Source organism: Drosophila takahashii, chromosome 2R, assembly GCF_030179915.1.
Source record: "Drosophila takahashii strain IR98-3 E-12201 chromosome 2R, DtakHiC1v2, whole genome shotgun sequence".
NCBI lineage: Eukaryota > Metazoa > Arthropoda > Insecta > Diptera > Drosophilidae > Drosophila > Drosophila takahashii.
In genome coordinates, this window is record NC_091679.1 from 30,141,555 (window position 1) to 30,159,618 (window position 18,064).

Genomic DNA, 18,064 nt, shown 5'->3' on the forward strand with positions numbered 1-18,064 from the left:
CGAATCGATAGGTTTCGAATGGTTATCTGTAGTCACCCTGAAACTGAATCACGGAAACCTCTCGGAATCGGATAAATGCAAAATATGCCTGTTTTGGAGCACATTAAAGCCATGGCCGAGACACCGACTCCAGCTGGGAACACCACGCCGCCGGAGGACACGGATGCTCCGCAGCAGGCCGTTCGGGAGCTGACGCAGACGGACCACCTGAATAGGCGCCTCTTGAAATCGCTCCTGGACAACATGCAGGCCACCGAGGGCGTCTCGCAGGACGGCGACCACGCCTCCAACGAGGAGGAAAACGAATTCGAAGAATAAATCCTTTTATTAGAGTACGAGTACAGTAAAGCTAGTGAACTAAAACGGGTAAAAATAACAGATCGTCCATTTCGAGTGGGGGGCAGGAGCGGGAGCTCGTCTAGATGCGACGGCGCTTGTTGCTCTGCACCGGCGGCGGAGTGGTCGAGGGGCTGATGGATTCATTGGACATGGATCCACGAGTGCGCTTGGCCGGACGCTTGGGCAGCTCCTGCGGCTTGGAGGCGGCCTTTTTCTCTGAATCCTTGGCAGGAATCGCCGGCACCGGCGCTTTGGTAGCAGGTGGAGCTGTAAAACAGGAACAGTTAAAGGGGGAACCTTGATAATTTCTGAAGATCTACCTTTGCCATTGCTCTCTGTGGCTGGGGAGGCCAGCTGTGCCTCGCCAGCCTCCTCGCCGGCATTCACCTCCACGGCCTTTTTGGTCTGTAGCGTTCCGTAATCCTGCTCCGGCAGGCTGAACTCGCGCTCCTCATTCGGAAAAGGCAGCGACTCGAGGTCGTCCAGCTCCTTCAGCTTGTACATGGTGCCCAGGTGGCGCCAGATCAGCTCGCTGGGCATCTCGCGGTTCAGGGACTTGGACAATCGCTGGGCGATGCAGGACATGTAGAAGTGCTTGTTGATGCCCACCGGGCGCAGGCCCTCCATGGCGTGGAACAGCTGCAGCTCCTCCTCGGCAGACCACTCGTGGTCGATGAGGGCGGTCGGCAGGGCAGCGGCGGCCACCGATCCGATGTCCTTGGCCATCATTTTGCAGAGCGCATGGAGTTAAAAAAGTCGGCCAAACCGAATGTTTTTCTGCAGCAGGCAAGTATTAGCGATGGCACTCGGCCGCACTCACGCGTCGAAACTATCGCGATTAAGCACATCGCTAGTTTGGGTGTGTATCCACTTTTTATTCGTCAACTTTGCTCGATTTTGGTCCGTAGCGTTCGAGAACAAAAAATTAATAAAGCGGAGCTGGTAATTAACTAATAGTGTGCAAATCTAGTTGTGTGTTGTGTGTGCATCCGTCGAACTCCTAACCTTTCCCCCTTTAACCCCCTATGTTTACCACACGACGCAATATGTCTCCGTGTGTTTGTGTGTGTCCCCCACTACACTATTCTATAAGGAAAACTATAATTATGGGTGTTTCCAAAACAGTTGCCGTGTGTTTTCTGTACATAACGTGGTTTTTTCATCCCCAGTGACATGTGGCGCCCAGCGCCCTCCTCCCACGCCCACTTTTCGCAGTGAATAACCTTGCACTTGTCCGTGTCAAGGTTTCCAGTTAGCCTGGAAAATTAATCGCCAATGCGATCGATTGAACTAATGCCTGCCCCTAAAAAACAGTGATTCACCAGCTATCCTAACTTTCCGCCTAAAACTAAACACTAAACTATCTCTATCTCTATCCTAGAATCGGAAATCGTATAGATTATAGATAACACCAGTTTCCAAAAAAAATTGACCTCTTCCTACTTCTACTTGAGCTAATGGTTTTGTTAATTTGCTTAAAGTTGTATCTTTAAGTAGAAGTTATAAAATTAATTTCGGTTTTTAACGAAGCCATTTATGCCATAGCTTTTGCATTTTTTTTTTTAAACTTTTTAAACTTTGACGAGGTGTAGCTTCTAAACTAATGACTGGAACTCAATGTTCTATATAAGACATTTAAAAGGCATTATATTACCTTTAAATTGAGTCCTCGATGACCTCAATCGGATTACCAGAACTTAAGATAGAAAAGAAAAAAAAGATCAAAAACGTTTTTTACACTTAAAAAAATTTAACACCACCATTTCTTAATTAGAGAGATGTACTTTAACAGAAGAGGTTAATTTTTTGTTGTAAACTGGTGTAATAAGCCTTGTGTCGCTGTCGCCTGTTCAATGTTGTACTCGTGTGGGAAAAGCCCTTAAAAAAACAGATATCTTAACTACAAATAACCAAACTTGTTATTTCCAGCCAGCCATTAAGATCCATCCAAACCAGTAAACCCAGAAACAAACGATAAGCCCCAGCCATTTGGCGAAGCCACACAAGCACAAGCACACACATCCACCATCCTGTAATTGCATTTCCCAGTATCCGTAACACTGAGAACCTTTTCAACCATAGGCCTATCCGAGACAGCCATCATGGACGTAATGTCATCATCCCTGCAGCAGCAGCGCGTCGTGGTGGAGCAGCTGCGTCGCGAGGCGGCCATCGACCGCCAGACGATCTCGGAGTCGTGCGCCAAGATGATGAAGTACATCACGGAGCACGAGCAGGAGGACTACCTGCTGACCGGGTTCACCAGCCAGAAGGTGAATCCGTTCCGCGAGAAGTCGTCGTGCACCGTACTCTAAGGAGGATGAGTCGGAGGTCCGCTGGAGTCGAAGAGTTAAACATCGCCGGCGGACGTTTAGTTTATTTTTAGTTTAGCAAGATGGATTAAGACGCGAATGTGTGTGGAGTACTTTCTCAGTACCGGTCAACTCCACCTGGATCAATATATCTTTGTGTAAAAGCCACAATAACTACGATTGTCATAAGCAATATAGTTACAAGAAGTTTGAATTCCAATTGCAAGGAATATCTATATTATATAAATCGATATATCAATGTGTACCATTCACGTTAACAAGTAATGTCCGAAAACAGAATCAGATAGCAAATCCAAATTCAAATCTAAATCGAAGCATTTGTTCCAAAGATATCAGAGTTGTTTCCTTCCCGATTAGTAACGTTGTTTATGTACACGAATATCCCAACTATAACGACAATTAAAGCGCTGACTATAGCATCTACTACTCTACCTAAACCGAAACACTTATATATACAAAATATCAGCGTAATCCGACATACAAATTTATCAATAAACGTAAACTCAACCGAAACGGAAATACATATATATATTTTGCCTTCTTATTTCGAGAAATATCTGTTATATTTATTGAAAATTGAGAAGATAACAAGGCGAGAGATCGCGATTAAGACAAAGATATAGAAGGAGGAGATCAAGTTGAATTGAAAATGTATGTATTTTGAAGCTTATTAACCACCAGCGAGTGGAAACCGAAACCACTAACGGCAAATATACGCAAATATCTTATTGAATTACTTTAAAAGCTTTAACACGAAGCAGAAATGCTACCCACAACAACAACAAGCTAGTTGAACTTATCGCAATATTTAGTGCGTTTATAATCCAGTTTTTCTTAGTCAAAATATATTACGAACCGTTGCAGTAACGCAGCAAGAGCATATAATACCAAAGAAATCGAGAAATATATATTCAATATTTATCTCTTTAGCGTAGTTTCTCCATTTTGATTCACTACGGCGTATTAGGCCGATATCCAATGAAAAGAAACAGATTGTAAAGACCGATAATTTATTTCAGTACATCATTCTCGCTATGTGAACCACAACATTACCACTCAGATATCCGAATAATCCGAAAATTGTCAGTTTCCCCAGTTTAACGAAGATGTCGAGAAGAATGTGTGATTTTTCCCTCTTAAAAGAAAGACACCCCACACTGTTCTACACTACACTAACCCACACATCATGTGTTGAGCGCAATTAATTAAAATGTTATTGGCATGAGAGAAAAGTAACAACCATAAGCAAGTTATTTTTGTACAAACTAACATGGTATAGGGCATATTTGTACGGTATTGGAATGAGAAGTAATGATTATCCTGTACGGAAGGCACGATGAAGTCATCATCCCACACAGTCGTACTTACATGTTGCATTCAAAAATTAAGATTTCCATCGAACCAGACTGTCGAATTCACATCGGAATCGACACTTTAGTGTCGATGGAGAGTATAGTTTTATTGATCGGTTCTTCCAATGTTGCATTTAACTAGTAATTTTAAATTGGCGGTGATTTTAGTTCATAATGTTGCAAAATTCCGAAAGAGTGCAATAAGAATCACACATTTTTGCAGAGGGCATTTTCCATTTAGAACATGTTTACAAGGTTTTGAATCACAGTTTGCTGTCGTGAGCAAACAGCAAAATGTTTTCCAAAATCGCCAATTCGAAAGTTATTTTGGGGGCTCACCACAAATCTAAACTGCAGTTGGTTTGGGAGCCCAAGTTCCAGCTTAAATATTCCGCATAGGACAGTTTTCGATTTAACGGACACTTCACGTGGAGACTTTTGAGTTATCATCGCAAATTTTTACCTGTGGACAGCCGGACCATCCAACGGAGCACGGATGGGTCGGTCCTGTCCCCAGATGTGCATGTGCAATTGTTTATAACTTAATAAAAATAGGTGACAACCGTATATGGAAACATTACAAGCACACGTACTCAAAATCATGATCATCGAACACACTTTAACACGTTTTATTCACTTCAATTGAAAAGCGACAACGAGATCGTATTTTATTCGAAAATTAATACAAATCTTTTGCGTCGCAAACGGGGACGAGTCCTCACAAATATTATTGAAATGTATCTGCGAATAAGCATTTGAAATATGTATTGTACTCAACAAAATGAATAATCGTTTGCTTAAATTTCAAAAAATAAAAGGCGATAACTAACTTAGAATTGTTATCTAGCGGTGGCACCGGGTTCGGTGCGAAAAAAAATTCTTGTTTTATTTAAAAAATACCCCCGAGAGCCCGAGAGAATTAGTAATTTGTTTCAGTTTTCGTAAGTTAAGTTTATTAATACAAGAAACTGTGTGCATGGCTGTGTATGTGGGTGAGTGTGAGAGTGGTTAATGAAATTTATAATTTCCATGGGACTCGTTTATGAAAATACAATGCACTCTTTGTGGGAGCAGGAGAAACTAGTTATAGTAAGGAGAACGACGAATCACAGAGGAGCCGCTTAACTCTCGTCATCGCTGCCGGCAGCCTGTCGCGGCTTGGGACCTCCGGCGCGCTTGGCCATGATGATCTGGTCCACCTTCAGGATGGTGGCGGCCGCACCCACGGCGTACTTGAGACCCCAGAACTTGGCCTGGTACAAATCGAAGATCTTTGCCTTGCTTGTGTCGACGGTGCTGGCCTTCTCCGCCTCAATGTCGAAGCCAATGGTCTTGCCCGACTCGGAGGTGTGTGCCAAATACAACTGGTTGACGATGTCCGTGCCATTGATGCCGGAGTTCTCGGCCAGAGCCTTGGGGAATACTTCCAGAGCGTTGGCGAACTTGCGCACGGCATACTGGTCCAGTCCGGGCAGAGTATCGGCGTAGGCCGACAGCTGGGTGGCCAACTCGATCTCGGTGGCTCCTGCGCCGGGCAGATAGCGGCCATCCCGGGTCAGGCACTTGAAGTTGTTAACAGCGTCGTCCAGGGCGCGCTCGATATCGTCCATGAAGTTGTCGGTGGCTCCGCGAATGACCACGGTGGCGATGCGCGAGTCCTTGCCCTCATTTCTAAAAGAAACAAGAGAGAACGCTATAGTCTGGTTGGTGTCCCGAGGGAGATGGATATATAACATTTTTTGTTAACGTATAACTTTTTAAGGAATGGTCCAATTTGAAAAATGTCTTCTACATTTCGATAGGTATAAATATACACAACAAAATGGCATTTATACTTCTCGGAAATCTTTTAAAATCGTTAGTGGGCGATTGTGGGCGTTTGAGGGGGCGTGGCGCTCGGCTGAAATAAACTTGCGCTGCGTAGGAAGCCCAAGAATATGTGTGGGTAATCCCAACTTTCTAGCTTTTGTAGTTTCCGAGATTTCAGCGCTTTATACGGACAGATAGACAGACGGACATGGCTAGATCGACTCGGCTAGTGACTCTGATCAAGAATATATATACTTTATGGGTCGAAAACGCTTCCTTCTAGCTGTTACATACTTTTGCACGAATACAAAATACCCTTTTACTCTACGAGTAACGGGTATAAAAAGATCCACCCACCTGAAGGCCACAATTGTGGTGTCGCCCAGCTCCTCGATGCAGACCTTGTCGCAGTAGCCCAACTCCTCCTGGCTGGGAGTGGTGATGCGCGGCAGGACGGTGGCATTCACGGAGCGGCTCAGGCGGCGCAGATCGAACTTGGAGTTCAGACGCACGGCCATCAGGCCGTATTTGTTCAAGAAGTGCAGGGCCATGTCGCCGACCTTGCCGCCGGCCACGACCACCTTGACGCCGGTCTCGGCAATGGCCTTAATCTGGCTCTCCAGCAGGCTCTCCTCGCCGGAGGAGAAGCTGAGCAGCTCGTCGGCCGACTTGATGAGCACGGTGCCCTTGGTCTCCGTCTGGATGATGTCGACGGGGCAGGAGAAGATGACGATCTTGGCCTTCTCGGCGTAGGTGACATCGCCCTCGACGAATCGCTTGAAGACCATGCCGCTGACCACCTCCGATTTGGTCAGTCCGCTGCCCAGGATCTTGCAGATGCGAATGTTGTCCACGTTGAAGGTGCCCTCATCGGGCAAAATGGAGACGCAGGCCTTGCTGACCAGATCGTTGATGAAGTCCTCCTGGCCGTACTGCTTCGACATGATCGCGGTGCGCAGCACCTCCTTGACCTTCTCCACGTTGCGGTAGTCCTCGACCTTGTGGCTCACCAGCGTGGGCAGGATCTCGAGAGCCTTCTCCAGGGCCTTCTCATAGCCGTCGGATATCTCGGCGGTGGTGATGCCCAGACGGAGGAGCTCCTCGGCGGACTCGAGGAGAGCACCGGCCAGGACCACCACGAAGTTGGTGCCATCGCCCACCTCGGCGTCCTGCATCTGACTGGCCATGACGATCAGCTTGGCGGCCGGATGCTCCACATCCAGCTCGCGCATGATGGTGCCGGCATCGCTGGTCACGAACTGCTTCTCGATGTGGTTGATGATCATCTTGTTCATGCCATTCGGCCCGTAGGCGGAGCGCATGGTCTGTGCGAACTCCTTGCAGGCGCTGATGTTGCGGTACACCGCCTCCTCCAGCCCAGTGTACATCTAAAGGACACACGGAAAGCCATTAAATTAGTCATTTTTCGGTCATATGTGGGGCTGCCTTTCATGAGGATGACTAATCACGCGCCTCCCCGAGACGCATGTTTTCATTTTTAGCCGAATCTCAATGAAAACGCTGTCTGATTGACCTTACGCGGTGTCCCTCCCCCCTGTTGCACTCACCCGGGCGCCATCCTTAAGCATCTGCGACACTCCGGGAGCCTTGGGAACGGATAAAGCCATTTTTGTACACAGATTTCGATTTCACACGGAGTCAGTCGGTAAATTCCAGCTAGAGTTATAACCTCAAAGTGGCCGCGAACATTCTGGATGGGTTAGGGATGGCACTGGCCTATCGATAAGTATTATTAAATATTTATTTCTATGAATATAATTTTTTTTATTTATTTATTAAAATAAAGCAAACTTAAAGTTAAAACTATAAGCTAACTAAGATTAAGAGCTCTAGCAGCTAAGGCCTTCAGCTCGTCTAAGGTGTCGAATTAGATACATTTTTATTTTTATAATTTGAATTTAGACTTTGAGCTTAATTTGGGCTTTTCCGAGGTGTCGAATTGGAAACATTTTTATTTATTACTTGAATTTAGATTTTGAACTTAATTTGGGCTTTTTCAAGGAATGAGATGATTTTAATGACGTTGGGAGTTGCGTTTGAGAGGATGTTGATGGGGTATGAATATATATTTTTTAATTTTAACTGAATTGGATTAGGATTACAAAGAAAATTACGATGACCTAGGTACAGTAGTAATTATTCTAATAGACAGAAAAGAATGATTAAATGGTTTTTAAAGTTTAAAATGAAAAATAATTGTTTTACCAAAACTTTCTAAAGTTTACACCATTTTAAAAATATTAAATATGTAATATTTTAATGCAAATAAAGTTAGTTCAAAAAGTAACATTTTGTTTATTTAAAATACCATTTAAATTCTAAAATGTTAAAAAATTATCAAAATTACAGGGTAAAATTACGTTGGTAGATGCCTACACTCGTGACTCGTGCGTGACACGTTCTAGGCCGTTCGTGAGCGTTAAAAAACACTAGGCCAAGCGCATCTCTAATTCAAAACAAAAAAAAAACCATGTCGCTGGGCAAGAAGCACGTGTTGGGGTTTTCGCCCAATGGTGGCCAACTATTTGCCTCGGTGGACGAGCAGGGCATTCTGCGGATATGGGACACGGAGACGAACACGCTGAAGCAGGAGTTTACGCCCAATCTCCAGGTATCCGGGCCTTGCACGGCGCTCACGTGGGTCTCGTTGGCCGGCCCGCGGCCCAAGAAGTCGCGGAAGAGCCTCCAGGCCCAGGATGCAGCCGGTGAGCAGCTACACATCGCCCTGGGCACGCTGAAGGGATCAGTAGTCATATACTCTCTGGCCGAGGGAAAGGTGAGTGAAAGCTACTGACCTAGAAACTAAAAGAACCCTTAGTTAAACCTCCATTGACATTTGCAGATTGATCGAACGCTTAGTGGCGATAGCCATGATGGACCAGTAACCGCCATCGTCTACGACAACGCTGGGCATCTGTACACCGCTGGTGCGGACTGCAGGGTGGTCGTCTGGTCCCTGACGGAGGAGCGTTCCATCGCCGAATGGCAGGTGGGACCGGAGAAGCCGCAGAACATAGCCTATCTGCAAAAGAGTCGCGCCCTGGCCGTCGGCTCTCGCCAGCTGAAGGTGTACGATGTGAAGACGAAGGAGCTGGTGGAGACCTTCACCGGCCACTCGGGCGAGATCAACGCCATTAGCGGCATAGCCTGCACCGATGGCACTGAGTTCGTGCTGACCACCGCCAAGATGGAGCGCGTTATCTGCTTCTGGAAGATCGACAGGAAGGGCAAGAACAAGCCCTCTGCCTGCACGCTACTCATGGAGGATTTGGCCTACTGCCTGGCCAGCGAGGTGCGCGACGACGGCCAGCTGCGCGTGGCCAGCGTAACGCGCAATGGCAATATACACATCTACCTGCTGAACGTTAATAGGTGAGACTACTGAATTCAAGGCGTTGACAAAACTTACAAACCTCCCTTCACAGTTTATCCGCCGAGAAGTTCGTTAAGCCCAAGGTGTCGCTGCAAATCGTGTCCGATGGCGCCGATACCGTGGAACCCATTCTTGCAGTGGCCGCACATTTTGTGACCGATTCAACGCGCTCTCATGAAATCCTCTTCGGCTACGGAAGTCGCCAGCAGCTGCAGTTCGAACGCTTTACACCCAACTATGGGGAGAAACTGAATGTTATTGTACGCGCTGATCCCAAAAAACTATATGCGAAAAAAAAGGGAAAGCAGCAGCAAGGCTTTCAGGCAGCCACCAAGGTCCTGAAGCCCGTGGTGAGCCAAAAGAACGTGGAGTACAACAGCTCACTGCCCATCTCGCAGAAGAAGGTGCAGAACGAAGTGCCCATGGAGGCGCGCCTGCAGCACCTGAAGATCCAGGGAACCAAATTGAGCGGCGGCAAGCTGCAGACACAGAGCAAAACGCAACTGCTGATGCAGGCATTACACAGCAAAGATCAAACGTAAGATATAATCGAATATCAATTAAAGATTACTAAAAGGATTATGTTTTCAGGATGATACAAGCCGTTCTGAGTACGCAGGATACAGAGACGATACAGCTGACATTGGATCGGCTGCCGCTCGAGTATGTGAGTTCCCTGGTGAACGAGCTATCCATCCTGCTGCAAGGAAAGCACGCCAAGTGAGTGGGAAAAAAGGCGAAATCCTTTGATAGATAGTTTCATTACCCAACTCCCCTTTATTTCAGTGTCAGCTCCGCCCTTCGCTGGCTGCACGTACTGGCCTCCACCCACACGAGTGTCCTGATGTCAGAGGACAAGGAGGCGTTGCGCGAGAAGCTGGCCGTTTGCCTCGGCGTGGCGGAGCAGCGCATGCATTGCCTGTCGGAAGCACTACAGTAAGTAATCAAGAAGGTCAAGACAACGAAACAAGGGCTTTAATGGCAAATTATTTTAGTATTTATTCTATTGTTCGTTCTTACATTCATCCATCATTTTTGGGTTCAAGATCGGTTAGTGCTCGACAATTCTGAAAAAGAAATCAGCTTATTTGGAAGACGGGATCAGTTTTAAACTTTTACTGTTCGTTCGATTGAGTCACAATCTTAAACAGGAGAATTATTTAATTTCTTTAGGGGCTCTTTTATTTGGAGAGGGTATGGTATACATTTTATAATGTATCGTAGCATTATTGTTAAATGGGACCAATATAATTTTAAAAACTTGTAATATAATTTGGTTTTATCCGAAGTTCTATGAAGAACTATAGAGTGGTTTCATTACATTGTTAAAGTCCACACATACATATTTCAGTAAATTGTTTTATTTTGATTTTTAATTAGATTGAAATTGTGCATTTATATTAGTATAACTCCGTGACTTTTGAAGTTATGCAGATTCAAAACATTTTAAAAAGTCAATTGTCCGACTTCTTGGGATGCTTAAACTTGATATTATGCTTGGGCTTCTCAATGGTGCCGTGACGGCACTCGGAGATCGCAGCGAAGAAGGTAAGCTTGGTGTGCAAAATGGTGTCGATGAAGAAGCGCTGAAAGGTGAATGAATTAAGGCAGCGATCGCCTAAGCCATAGTACAGCGTATTGTAGCCCTCAAAGCGGTAGGTGATCATCACTGGATAGTGACGGAGTAGAACCTTGGAGACGGTAATGATGAAACGCACCTTGGCCACCGCCAGAGGATTGGGACACCGCGGCGTTGGCCTGGAGAAATGGGCATCCACAAACAGAATGGTTCCCTTGATGGGAACCTCGTGGCGAATGGGATTGCTGATGACCACGCACTTGGTGTCCGGCGACAGTTCCCAGCGGCTGACGAAATCCCTAATGTCCGCGATGGCATTGGAGTACTCGAAATCCGCGATGGTCAGCATCTTGCGCGTTAGGCCACTGGAACCAGATCCAGTCTGCGAAACACCCAGATAACCTGTGTTGTGATTCGTGATCGAGCCATCGTCCTCTCCGCTGGCCACAACTGTGTCCGTGTAGGTTGAGGAGACCATGCTGATGGAGGACATTTTCATCCGCTTGGGGAATCTGTAACAAAAGAGACCCCGCGGATCCGACTCAATTATGGTTAGAGCTTCGCAGATAGTGCCATCGACCAGGTCGACGATGCACTGCATGTCGGCGTCATCGCAGATCGGCTTGTTGCACAGATTGATGACACTCGTCACGCTGGGTATATTGGTAATGGGCAGAGCATTTCCTGGTCCAACTGGAGCTCCCAGGTTTTGATTTGATGTCTTCGCGTAATGGGAACTGGTAGAGTGGTCATAGCTCACAGCATCGATGCACAATAGATCCATTTAAATTTAGATTCGATTTTGTGGTGTATTTATTCTGTAAACCCTAATAAGTCTCTATTTTTCAATGCCTTCTTTTCAGAATTACGGGGCGAGTTAACCTGATAATCAGCCAGATGAAGCGCAATGCAGACAACCACCTGAACGATAGCAACGCCTTAATTCTGGACGAGGACCCAGGTGAGTTATTAAGAGATTGTTCTGCCAGATTCGAAGAATCAAACCAATTGCTTGCAGAGGATCCAACCGAGGCTGTCGAAGATGCGCTGGTGACTGAGAACAACTGGAGCGACCTGGAGGATCAGGACGACAGCTCGAAGATGGTTTCGGACGATGAGTTGGCGGCAGACGACGATCTGGCGACCGACGATGTGAACGCGGACACAGACTCCGATGAATCCATGGACTAACTAGCCTGCCGCTCCCCCTACATTAAGTTTAAATGCAATTCCTTGGTTTGCCGTACCGCAAGAAATTAAACTACAATTGTTTTCCAAACACACAGTTTTCTACACCGAATTCATCAAATTTTATTTGTGGTTTTAAACTACGTGCAACAACGAATAGGGTGAGCCATTTGTTGGTCTAATTCCGACATGAGATTTTATCGATACGCAGCAAGCAAACAAACAAACGAGGAGTCCAATTCATAGATACAGTTGAATAATGTGCCAATAACAGGGGGTTCGTAGCGTCTACTCAAGAACGGCTCAGAAACTACTAACAATTAGAGCATTTGTGTCAACATTTCATTTTAATTTGCAACAAATAGCCACAGATGATTACTTCCAATTGGCCTTGATGAAGTTAATTAAGCCGTTCGTGGAACTGTCGTGCGTGGAGACCTCGTTGCAGTGATCCAGCTCCGGCTCGATGGCCTTGGCCAGCTGCTTGCCCAGCTCAACGCCCCACTGGTCGAACGAGTTGATGTCCCAAATGATGCCCTGCACGAAGATCTTGTGCTCGTAGAGCGCTGGAAAATCAATTGAATCAATTAATATGTGTCTGTGAGTTAGAACTATCGTTCTTAAACGTACCAATCAAAGCGCCCAGGGTGAAAGGTGAGACCTTCTTCACCACAATCGAGTTGGTCGGCCGGTTGCCAACGAACACCTTGTGGGGCAGCAAGTTGTCCAGCTCGTTGCCGCACAGTCCAGCCTTGGTGAGCTCGGCCCTGGCCTCGTCCACCGTCTTTCCGGCCATTAGGGCCTCCGTCTGGGCGAGGAAGTTCGACAGCAGGATCTTGTGGTGCTTGCCGCCGGCAATGGGATTGTGCGTCTGGGCGGGGGCAATGAAGTCGCAGGGGATCAGGCGGGTGCCCTGGTGGATGAGCTGGTAGAAGGCGTGCTGGCCGTTGGTGCCCGGCTCGCCCCACACAATCGGACCTGTGCTGTACTTCACGGCCTTGCCCGCCTTGCTCACGAACTTGCCGTTGCTCTCCATGTCGCCCTGCTGGAAATAGGCGGCGAAGCGGTGCAAGTACTGATCGTAGGGCAGCAGGGCATGGGTCTCCGCCTTGAAGAAGTTGGAGTACCAAACGCCGAGAAGGGCCAGGATAACAGGAGCCTGAAAAGATAATTTATCGGTTTAAAACAATATCTTTCAATAGCTCATTACGCTTGATCTTACATTCTTCTCGAACGGCGTCGACCTGAAGTGGTTGTCCATGTAATGGGCTCCATCCAGGAGCTGCTCGAAGTTCTCGAAGCCGATGGACAGGCAAATGGAGAGTCCAATGGCCGACCACAGGGAGTAGCGTCCTCCCACCCAATCCCAGAAGCCGAACATGTTGGCGCTGTCAATGCCGAATTCGGTGACCTTTTCCTTGTTGGTCGAAAGGGCGACGAAATGCTTGGCAACGGACTCGGGCTGAAAAGGAAAAGCGGAGTATGAACATGGGTCAGAAAAGGGGAGTTTTTTAAATTTTTACTAAAAAATGTTGTCTACTGATGATAATCAAAATATAAATAAATATTTCTCCATTTTAAATTAGCATTAACTTCGATTAAATCCTTTTAATATGAAATGCATATTGAACATATAAAATTAAAAAATGACTAATGTAAAAATATTGTACCCGAAGTGACTGGTGCCATAACTAAAAGGCTTATATTAGCCTGTAGCACTGGGATAAAACCAAAATAAATAAAATGAAATAAAATTAAAAAAAAAAAAATTAAACAAAACCTTGAAACAGTACATCATATCAATATATTTATACCCTTGTAGAGGGTATTATAATTTCAGTCAGATGTTTGCAACGCAGTGAAGGAGACGTTTCCGACCACATAAAGTATATATATTCTTGATCAGCACCAATAGCCGAGTCCATCTAGCCATGTCCGTCTGTCCGTCTGTCTGTCTGTCCGTCTGTCCGTTTCTATGCGAACTAGTCTCTCAGTTTTAAAGCTATCGCGATGAAACTTTCCCGAAAGTCTTCTTTCTTTTGCAGGTAGTACATATGTCGGAGCGAGCCGGATCGGACCACTATATCTTAAAGCTCCCATAGGCATATTCAAACAAATGTAAGAAAATTCATTGTAACTTTGTAGGCAGTAGGCTTCTTGATTCTTGACTACCTAAAAACAAAATTTAAATAAATAGAAACGCTGAATCTGGAATCCCTGGAACTGCACCGAGTGAGCATTCTTTTATCTGCAAGGGTATATAAGCTCCGGCTGGCCGAAGGTAGCTTCCTTTCTTGTTTTATTATTATTATCTTATTTATAATCAAATAAAAACACCTCTTAACGAGGTAAAAAACTAGTGACGATCGCACCTTCAACATACAAAAGTTCTGATATCAACATTTGTGACGAAAAATTATTACACTCGTCATTAAATAGACTTTCTAATATTTTCTCATTCGGCCTGCCTTAGCAGACTATTCCAGCCTTTTTCCCTTCACAGGCATTTTCTATTGCAGCGTGCCGAATGAAAAAAAATATTAGAAAGTCTATTTAATGACGAGTGTAATAATTTTTCGTCACAAATGTTGATATCAGAACTTTTGTATGTTGAAGGTGCGATCGTCACTAGTTTTTTACCTCGTTAAGAGGTGTTTTTATTTGATATCAGAAGTTTTTGTTTGTTTACATTTGCTCTCATAGGAGCTAATATATACATTTAAATTTAAATTGGTCAATCATAATTTGTAAGCCATTGTATTTAAACAAATGAAGTTAAAAAGTATTTCAAAATACCTTTTAAACGAGGTATGGCACATGTCTGTACCTTTAGTAGTGTAGAACTTACAAACTAACGAAATTTAGCCATTTTTAGCTTTTTTCCCGCTAAAGTAGCGGCTTTTTCCAAAAGTCGTAGAACAAAAGATTCCTATATGGAACTCTTAAGTGCAAATTTACTGATTCCATGACCCTAAAATACAGTTCGGATACCCTCACACAAAATTCAATACTCAGGAAGCTTTAGTTGTTCGAGCTGGCAAAAGTGGCTATTTTCGTATAAAAATAACTTTTAAACGTGACTTTTTACAGTAATGTGTTATATACCAAAATTTAAGGAATCTCAAGGGGTATACAGTTTAAAGTTTTCAAGGAAATCGTTAGAGCCGTTTTTGAGAAAAATAAAAAAAAGCTAAAAAAAAAGTTTTAAAAAATTGTCTTTTGTTCATATCTTTTTAATTATTACATTTACACAAATTGCATATAGAAGGCGTTTATAGCATTTAAAAATACCTTTCAAACAAGATGCAGCACAAGTCTGTAGCTTTAGTAGTATAGAAGTTACGGTTTTCCGAATTTTAGCTATTTATAGCTGTTTTCCCGCTAAACTAGCGAGTTTTTCCAAAAGTGGTAGAACAAAAGTTTTTTATATCGATGGGATGAACGTCATATTAAATTTTCAAAACTTAAGAAACATGTTTTGGACAAACTGACAAACTGACAAACTGACAAACTGACAAACTGACAAACTGACAAACTGACAAACAGAATTAAATTTTCATTTTGGGAAGAAGAAGGAAATCTTATTTTGGCTATAACTTTTGAACTGAGCGTCGGATTTTGACAAATGACCCCTCATTCGACGGGTATTTTCAAAAGGAATACAACTAAAACATTGCGATGGGGCATTTATCCCCACCGGCCCCAACAGCTCCAAATTTCGAAATTTTCACTTTTTCACTTTCACCGCTCTCTCTCCCAAGCCAATTGATTTTCTTAAAGTCTTGGTATGCAATCCTTTAAGTTTTTGCAATACCTTTCGATTGGTGTATTACTCATTACGATCGGACTATCACAGCAGATTTTCAATTTTGCGGCTATATAATAGTAGTCGCCTTCGCACACTCTCCTGGTGCGCTTCGTCACTACATGGACTGCCGTCCATAGTGATCTTGTCTACTCATGATGATTATTAAATGAAAAACATTTAATGCTGAATTTTAAATAAATATCGTTTAAATAATTTAAAAATACGGCTTTCTTCTGATTCTTCTAAAACTTCGATTAAATCATTTAAATATGAAATACATATTGAACATATAATCATATCAATATATTATTATTATTATTATATTATTATCTTGTCTACTCATGATGATTATTAAATTAAAAACATTTAATGCTGAATTTTAAATAAATAATTAATTTAAATAATTTAAAAATACGTATTTATTCTAATTCTAAATTTTAATTTTTCAGGGTTTTTCTTTAGGGTTTAGCATTAAATGGTATAACATGTTAAACATATCGAACTAATAGAAAAAGCCTTGAATCACTAGTAGTTTAGTGGAATTATCTTTAACCAAAAGTATTATCAGTTGAGGTCAAGTAAAGCAAACCCTTTCGTGGAAAAATTATGTGAATAATACACTATGTTTATACGATGGGAATCACGAATCGGCTGAAAGCGTGAAATGATTGCGTGAATTCGGCATCGTATAAACACAGTAATAGCTTACCTCCTTGGAATGCTCCAGCAGCCAGGTCTTGGCGGAGGTGGCGTTCGTGATGGTCTCCTGGGTGGTGAAGGTCTTCGAGGCGACGATGAACAGCGTGGTCTCGTAGCTGACCTTCTTGAGCACCTCGGCCAGGTGGGTGCCGTCGATATTGGAGACGAAGTGCGAGTGGAGGCCCTTGCCGTATGGCTTCAGTGCCTCGGTGACCATCAGCGGTCCCAGATCGGAGCCACCGATGCCGATGTTGACCACGTCGGTGATCTGTTTGCCGGTGCAGCCGCGCCAAACGCCCGAGATGACCTTGTTGGTGAACTCCTTCATGTGGGTCAGCTCCGCCCGGACGTCGGGCATCACGTCCTTGCCGTCGACCAGGACGGGATCGGTGCCGCGATTGCGCAGGGCCGTGTGCAAAACGGCTCGGTTCTCGGTGATGTTGATGTGCTGGCCGGAGAACATGGCATCCCGGGCGGCGTCCACGCGACGCACCTTGGCCAAGGCGAGGAGCAGCTCCCAGACCTCGTCGTTGATGCGGTTCTTCGAGTAGTCCAGCAGTATCTCCCCATCGTTCTGGGTGTGCAGGCGCAGGCTGATAGAGAAACGAGACAAGCGGAAAGCGTTTGACCTCAGAGCAAGTACGATTCGGAGGTCGTTGCTGTGACCTTACGCAAGGACAAATCGAGTGGCGACGACACTCGATTGCCGATGGTGAAAGTGAGAGTGAGAATAACCGATGGGGGATACACAAATGTATGTATGTAGGGGCACGGGCACTACATACGTAACTCTAACCCTCGGAGGCGAAATCCCGAAAAATAACCCACCTGTATTTGGAGAACCTCTTAGCATCCTTGACAAACAGATCCTTGATGTTCAGGTCCTTGCCCTGCTTGTCGTAGTACTCCTGCAGCTTCTGGAAGGCTGCCTCCTGGTTCAGCGGAGGAAGTGGGCCGGCCATCTTACTATGGTTTTCAAGAACAGCGGGTGGATTGATTGGATGCGGAGTAGAAGGTGGGAGAAGGTGGACTCTTTAGAAGGCGAGCGGAATTTGAAGCGCACGGAAAAGAGAGCACAGGTGAACTGCTTTTGTCACTCGCGACACTTCACTTATAAACGCGCACTAGGCTGCCCAGTCGTCCGCTACTTGGTTTTATCTGGCTCCGGCAAATCTCCAGAGCACCGCGCCACAACTTCGCCGTGTTTGCTTTTGAAAGGTACTGAGAGCGGCCGCCGATTTTCCAACGTCCTTTCTGGAATTCGCAAGCACTTTCAATGTCAAATGAAAAACAAGCGAGTGTTGCCACGTCGGCCGCGCTCTTGTTTGGCTCGGCCGGTTGGGTTGGACTGGGTGCGAATTTACTGTGTGGACTTGGCTGATCTGAGCTTGGGGCTCCCTGCTCCTAGATGATCGCAGCAGATCGAAAAAAGGACGTAAACTGGAATTTTGGAAACAAAATAACCGCCGCCAAAATCATACTTTTCCCCCGATGTGGCAACGTCGTGGGAAAAGGGTTGTCAGGTTCCTACTATCGGATGACTTAAAACGCTAATCCCACCGG

The 18,064-nt window shown here is 45.0% G+C and overlaps 7 protein-coding genes across 9 annotated transcripts; 3 read left to right on the forward strand and 4 right to left on the reverse strand.

Annotated features, from left to right (window-relative positions):
* The first annotated feature begins 21 nt into the window (after positions 1-21).
* On the forward strand, positions 22-376 carry LOC108060570 (uncharacterized). The gene has a single exon (XM_017146305.3). The coding sequence runs from the start codon at positions 76-78 to the stop codon at positions 316-318; it is 243 nt and encodes an 80-aa protein (XP_017001794.2). The 5' UTR covers positions 22-75; the 3' UTR covers positions 319-376.
* On the reverse strand, positions 307-1,081 carry MrgBP (MRG/MORF4L binding protein). Its single transcript, XM_017146304.3, has 2 exons — positions 660-1,081; positions 307-606 (listed from the first exon to the last, which is right to left on the reverse strand). The coding sequence occupies exons 1-2, from the start codon at positions 1,066-1,068 to the stop codon at positions 419-421; spliced, it is 597 nt and encodes a 198-aa protein (XP_017001793.3). The 5' UTR covers positions 1,069-1,081; the 3' UTR covers positions 307-418.
* A 63-nt stretch (positions 1,082-1,144) lies between these two features.
* Ggamma1 (guanine nucleotide-binding protein subunit gamma-1) lies at positions 1,145-3,199 on the forward strand. 2 transcript variants are annotated; one of them, XM_017146306.3, is made up of 2 exons: positions 1,145-1,281; positions 2,269-3,199. In XM_017146306.3, exon 2 carries the CDS (start codon positions 2,442-2,444, stop codon positions 2,652-2,654), a length of 213 nt encoding a protein of 70 aa, XP_017001795.1. In that variant the 5' UTR covers positions 1,145-1,281; positions 2,269-2,441; the 3' UTR covers positions 2,655-3,199. The 2 variants fall into 2 exon arrangements, with proteins under 2 accessions (XP_017001795.1, XP_017001796.1); XM_017146307.3 differs by having other exon boundaries at positions 1,165-1,281; positions 2,422-3,199.
* A 1,751-nt stretch (positions 3,200-4,950) lies between these two features.
* CCT8 (chaperonin containing TCP1 subunit 8) lies at positions 4,951-7,562 on the reverse strand. The gene is made up of 3 exons (XM_017146301.3): positions 7,402-7,562; positions 6,191-7,221; positions 4,951-5,695 (listed from the first exon to the last, which is right to left on the reverse strand). The coding sequence occupies exons 1-3, from the start codon at positions 7,459-7,461 to the stop codon at positions 5,146-5,148; spliced, it is 1,641 nt and encodes a 546-aa protein (XP_017001790.2). The 5' UTR covers positions 7,462-7,562; the 3' UTR covers positions 4,951-5,145.
* A 735-nt stretch (positions 7,563-8,297) lies between these two features.
* Positions 8,298-12,106, forward strand: LOC108060563 (WD repeat-containing protein 43). Its single transcript, XM_070214066.1, has 7 exons — positions 8,298-8,630; positions 8,697-9,226; positions 9,280-9,765; positions 9,819-9,947; positions 10,014-10,163; positions 11,670-11,767; positions 11,825-12,106. Exons 1-7 carry the CDS (start codon positions 8,325-8,327, stop codon positions 11,995-11,997), a joined length of 1,872 nt encoding a protein of 623 aa, XP_070070167.1. The 5' UTR covers positions 8,298-8,324; the 3' UTR covers positions 11,998-12,106.
* LOC108060565 (uncharacterized) lies at positions 10,567-11,662 on the reverse strand. Its single transcript, XM_017146298.3, has one exon. The coding sequence runs from the start codon at positions 11,588-11,590 to the stop codon at positions 10,682-10,684; it is 909 nt and encodes a 302-aa protein (XP_017001787.2). The 5' UTR covers positions 11,591-11,662; the 3' UTR covers positions 10,567-10,681.
* Positions 12,074-18,004, reverse strand: Pgi (glucose-6-phosphate isomerase). Of its 2 annotated transcripts, XM_070214067.1 has the most exons (6): positions 17,613-18,004; positions 17,330-17,467; positions 16,512-17,094; positions 13,217-13,456; positions 12,625-13,153; positions 12,074-12,560 (listed from the first exon to the last, which is right to left on the reverse strand). In XM_070214067.1, exons 2-6 carry the CDS (start codon positions 17,461-17,463, stop codon positions 12,370-12,372), a joined length of 1,677 nt encoding a protein of 558 aa, XP_070070168.1. In that variant the 5' UTR covers positions 17,464-17,467; positions 17,613-18,004; the 3' UTR covers positions 12,074-12,369. The 2 variants fall into 2 exon arrangements, with proteins under 2 accessions (XP_070070168.1, XP_017001786.1); XM_017146297.3 differs by having other exon boundaries at positions 17,330-18,004.
* Between the last annotated feature and the right edge of the window lie 60 nt (positions 18,005-18,064).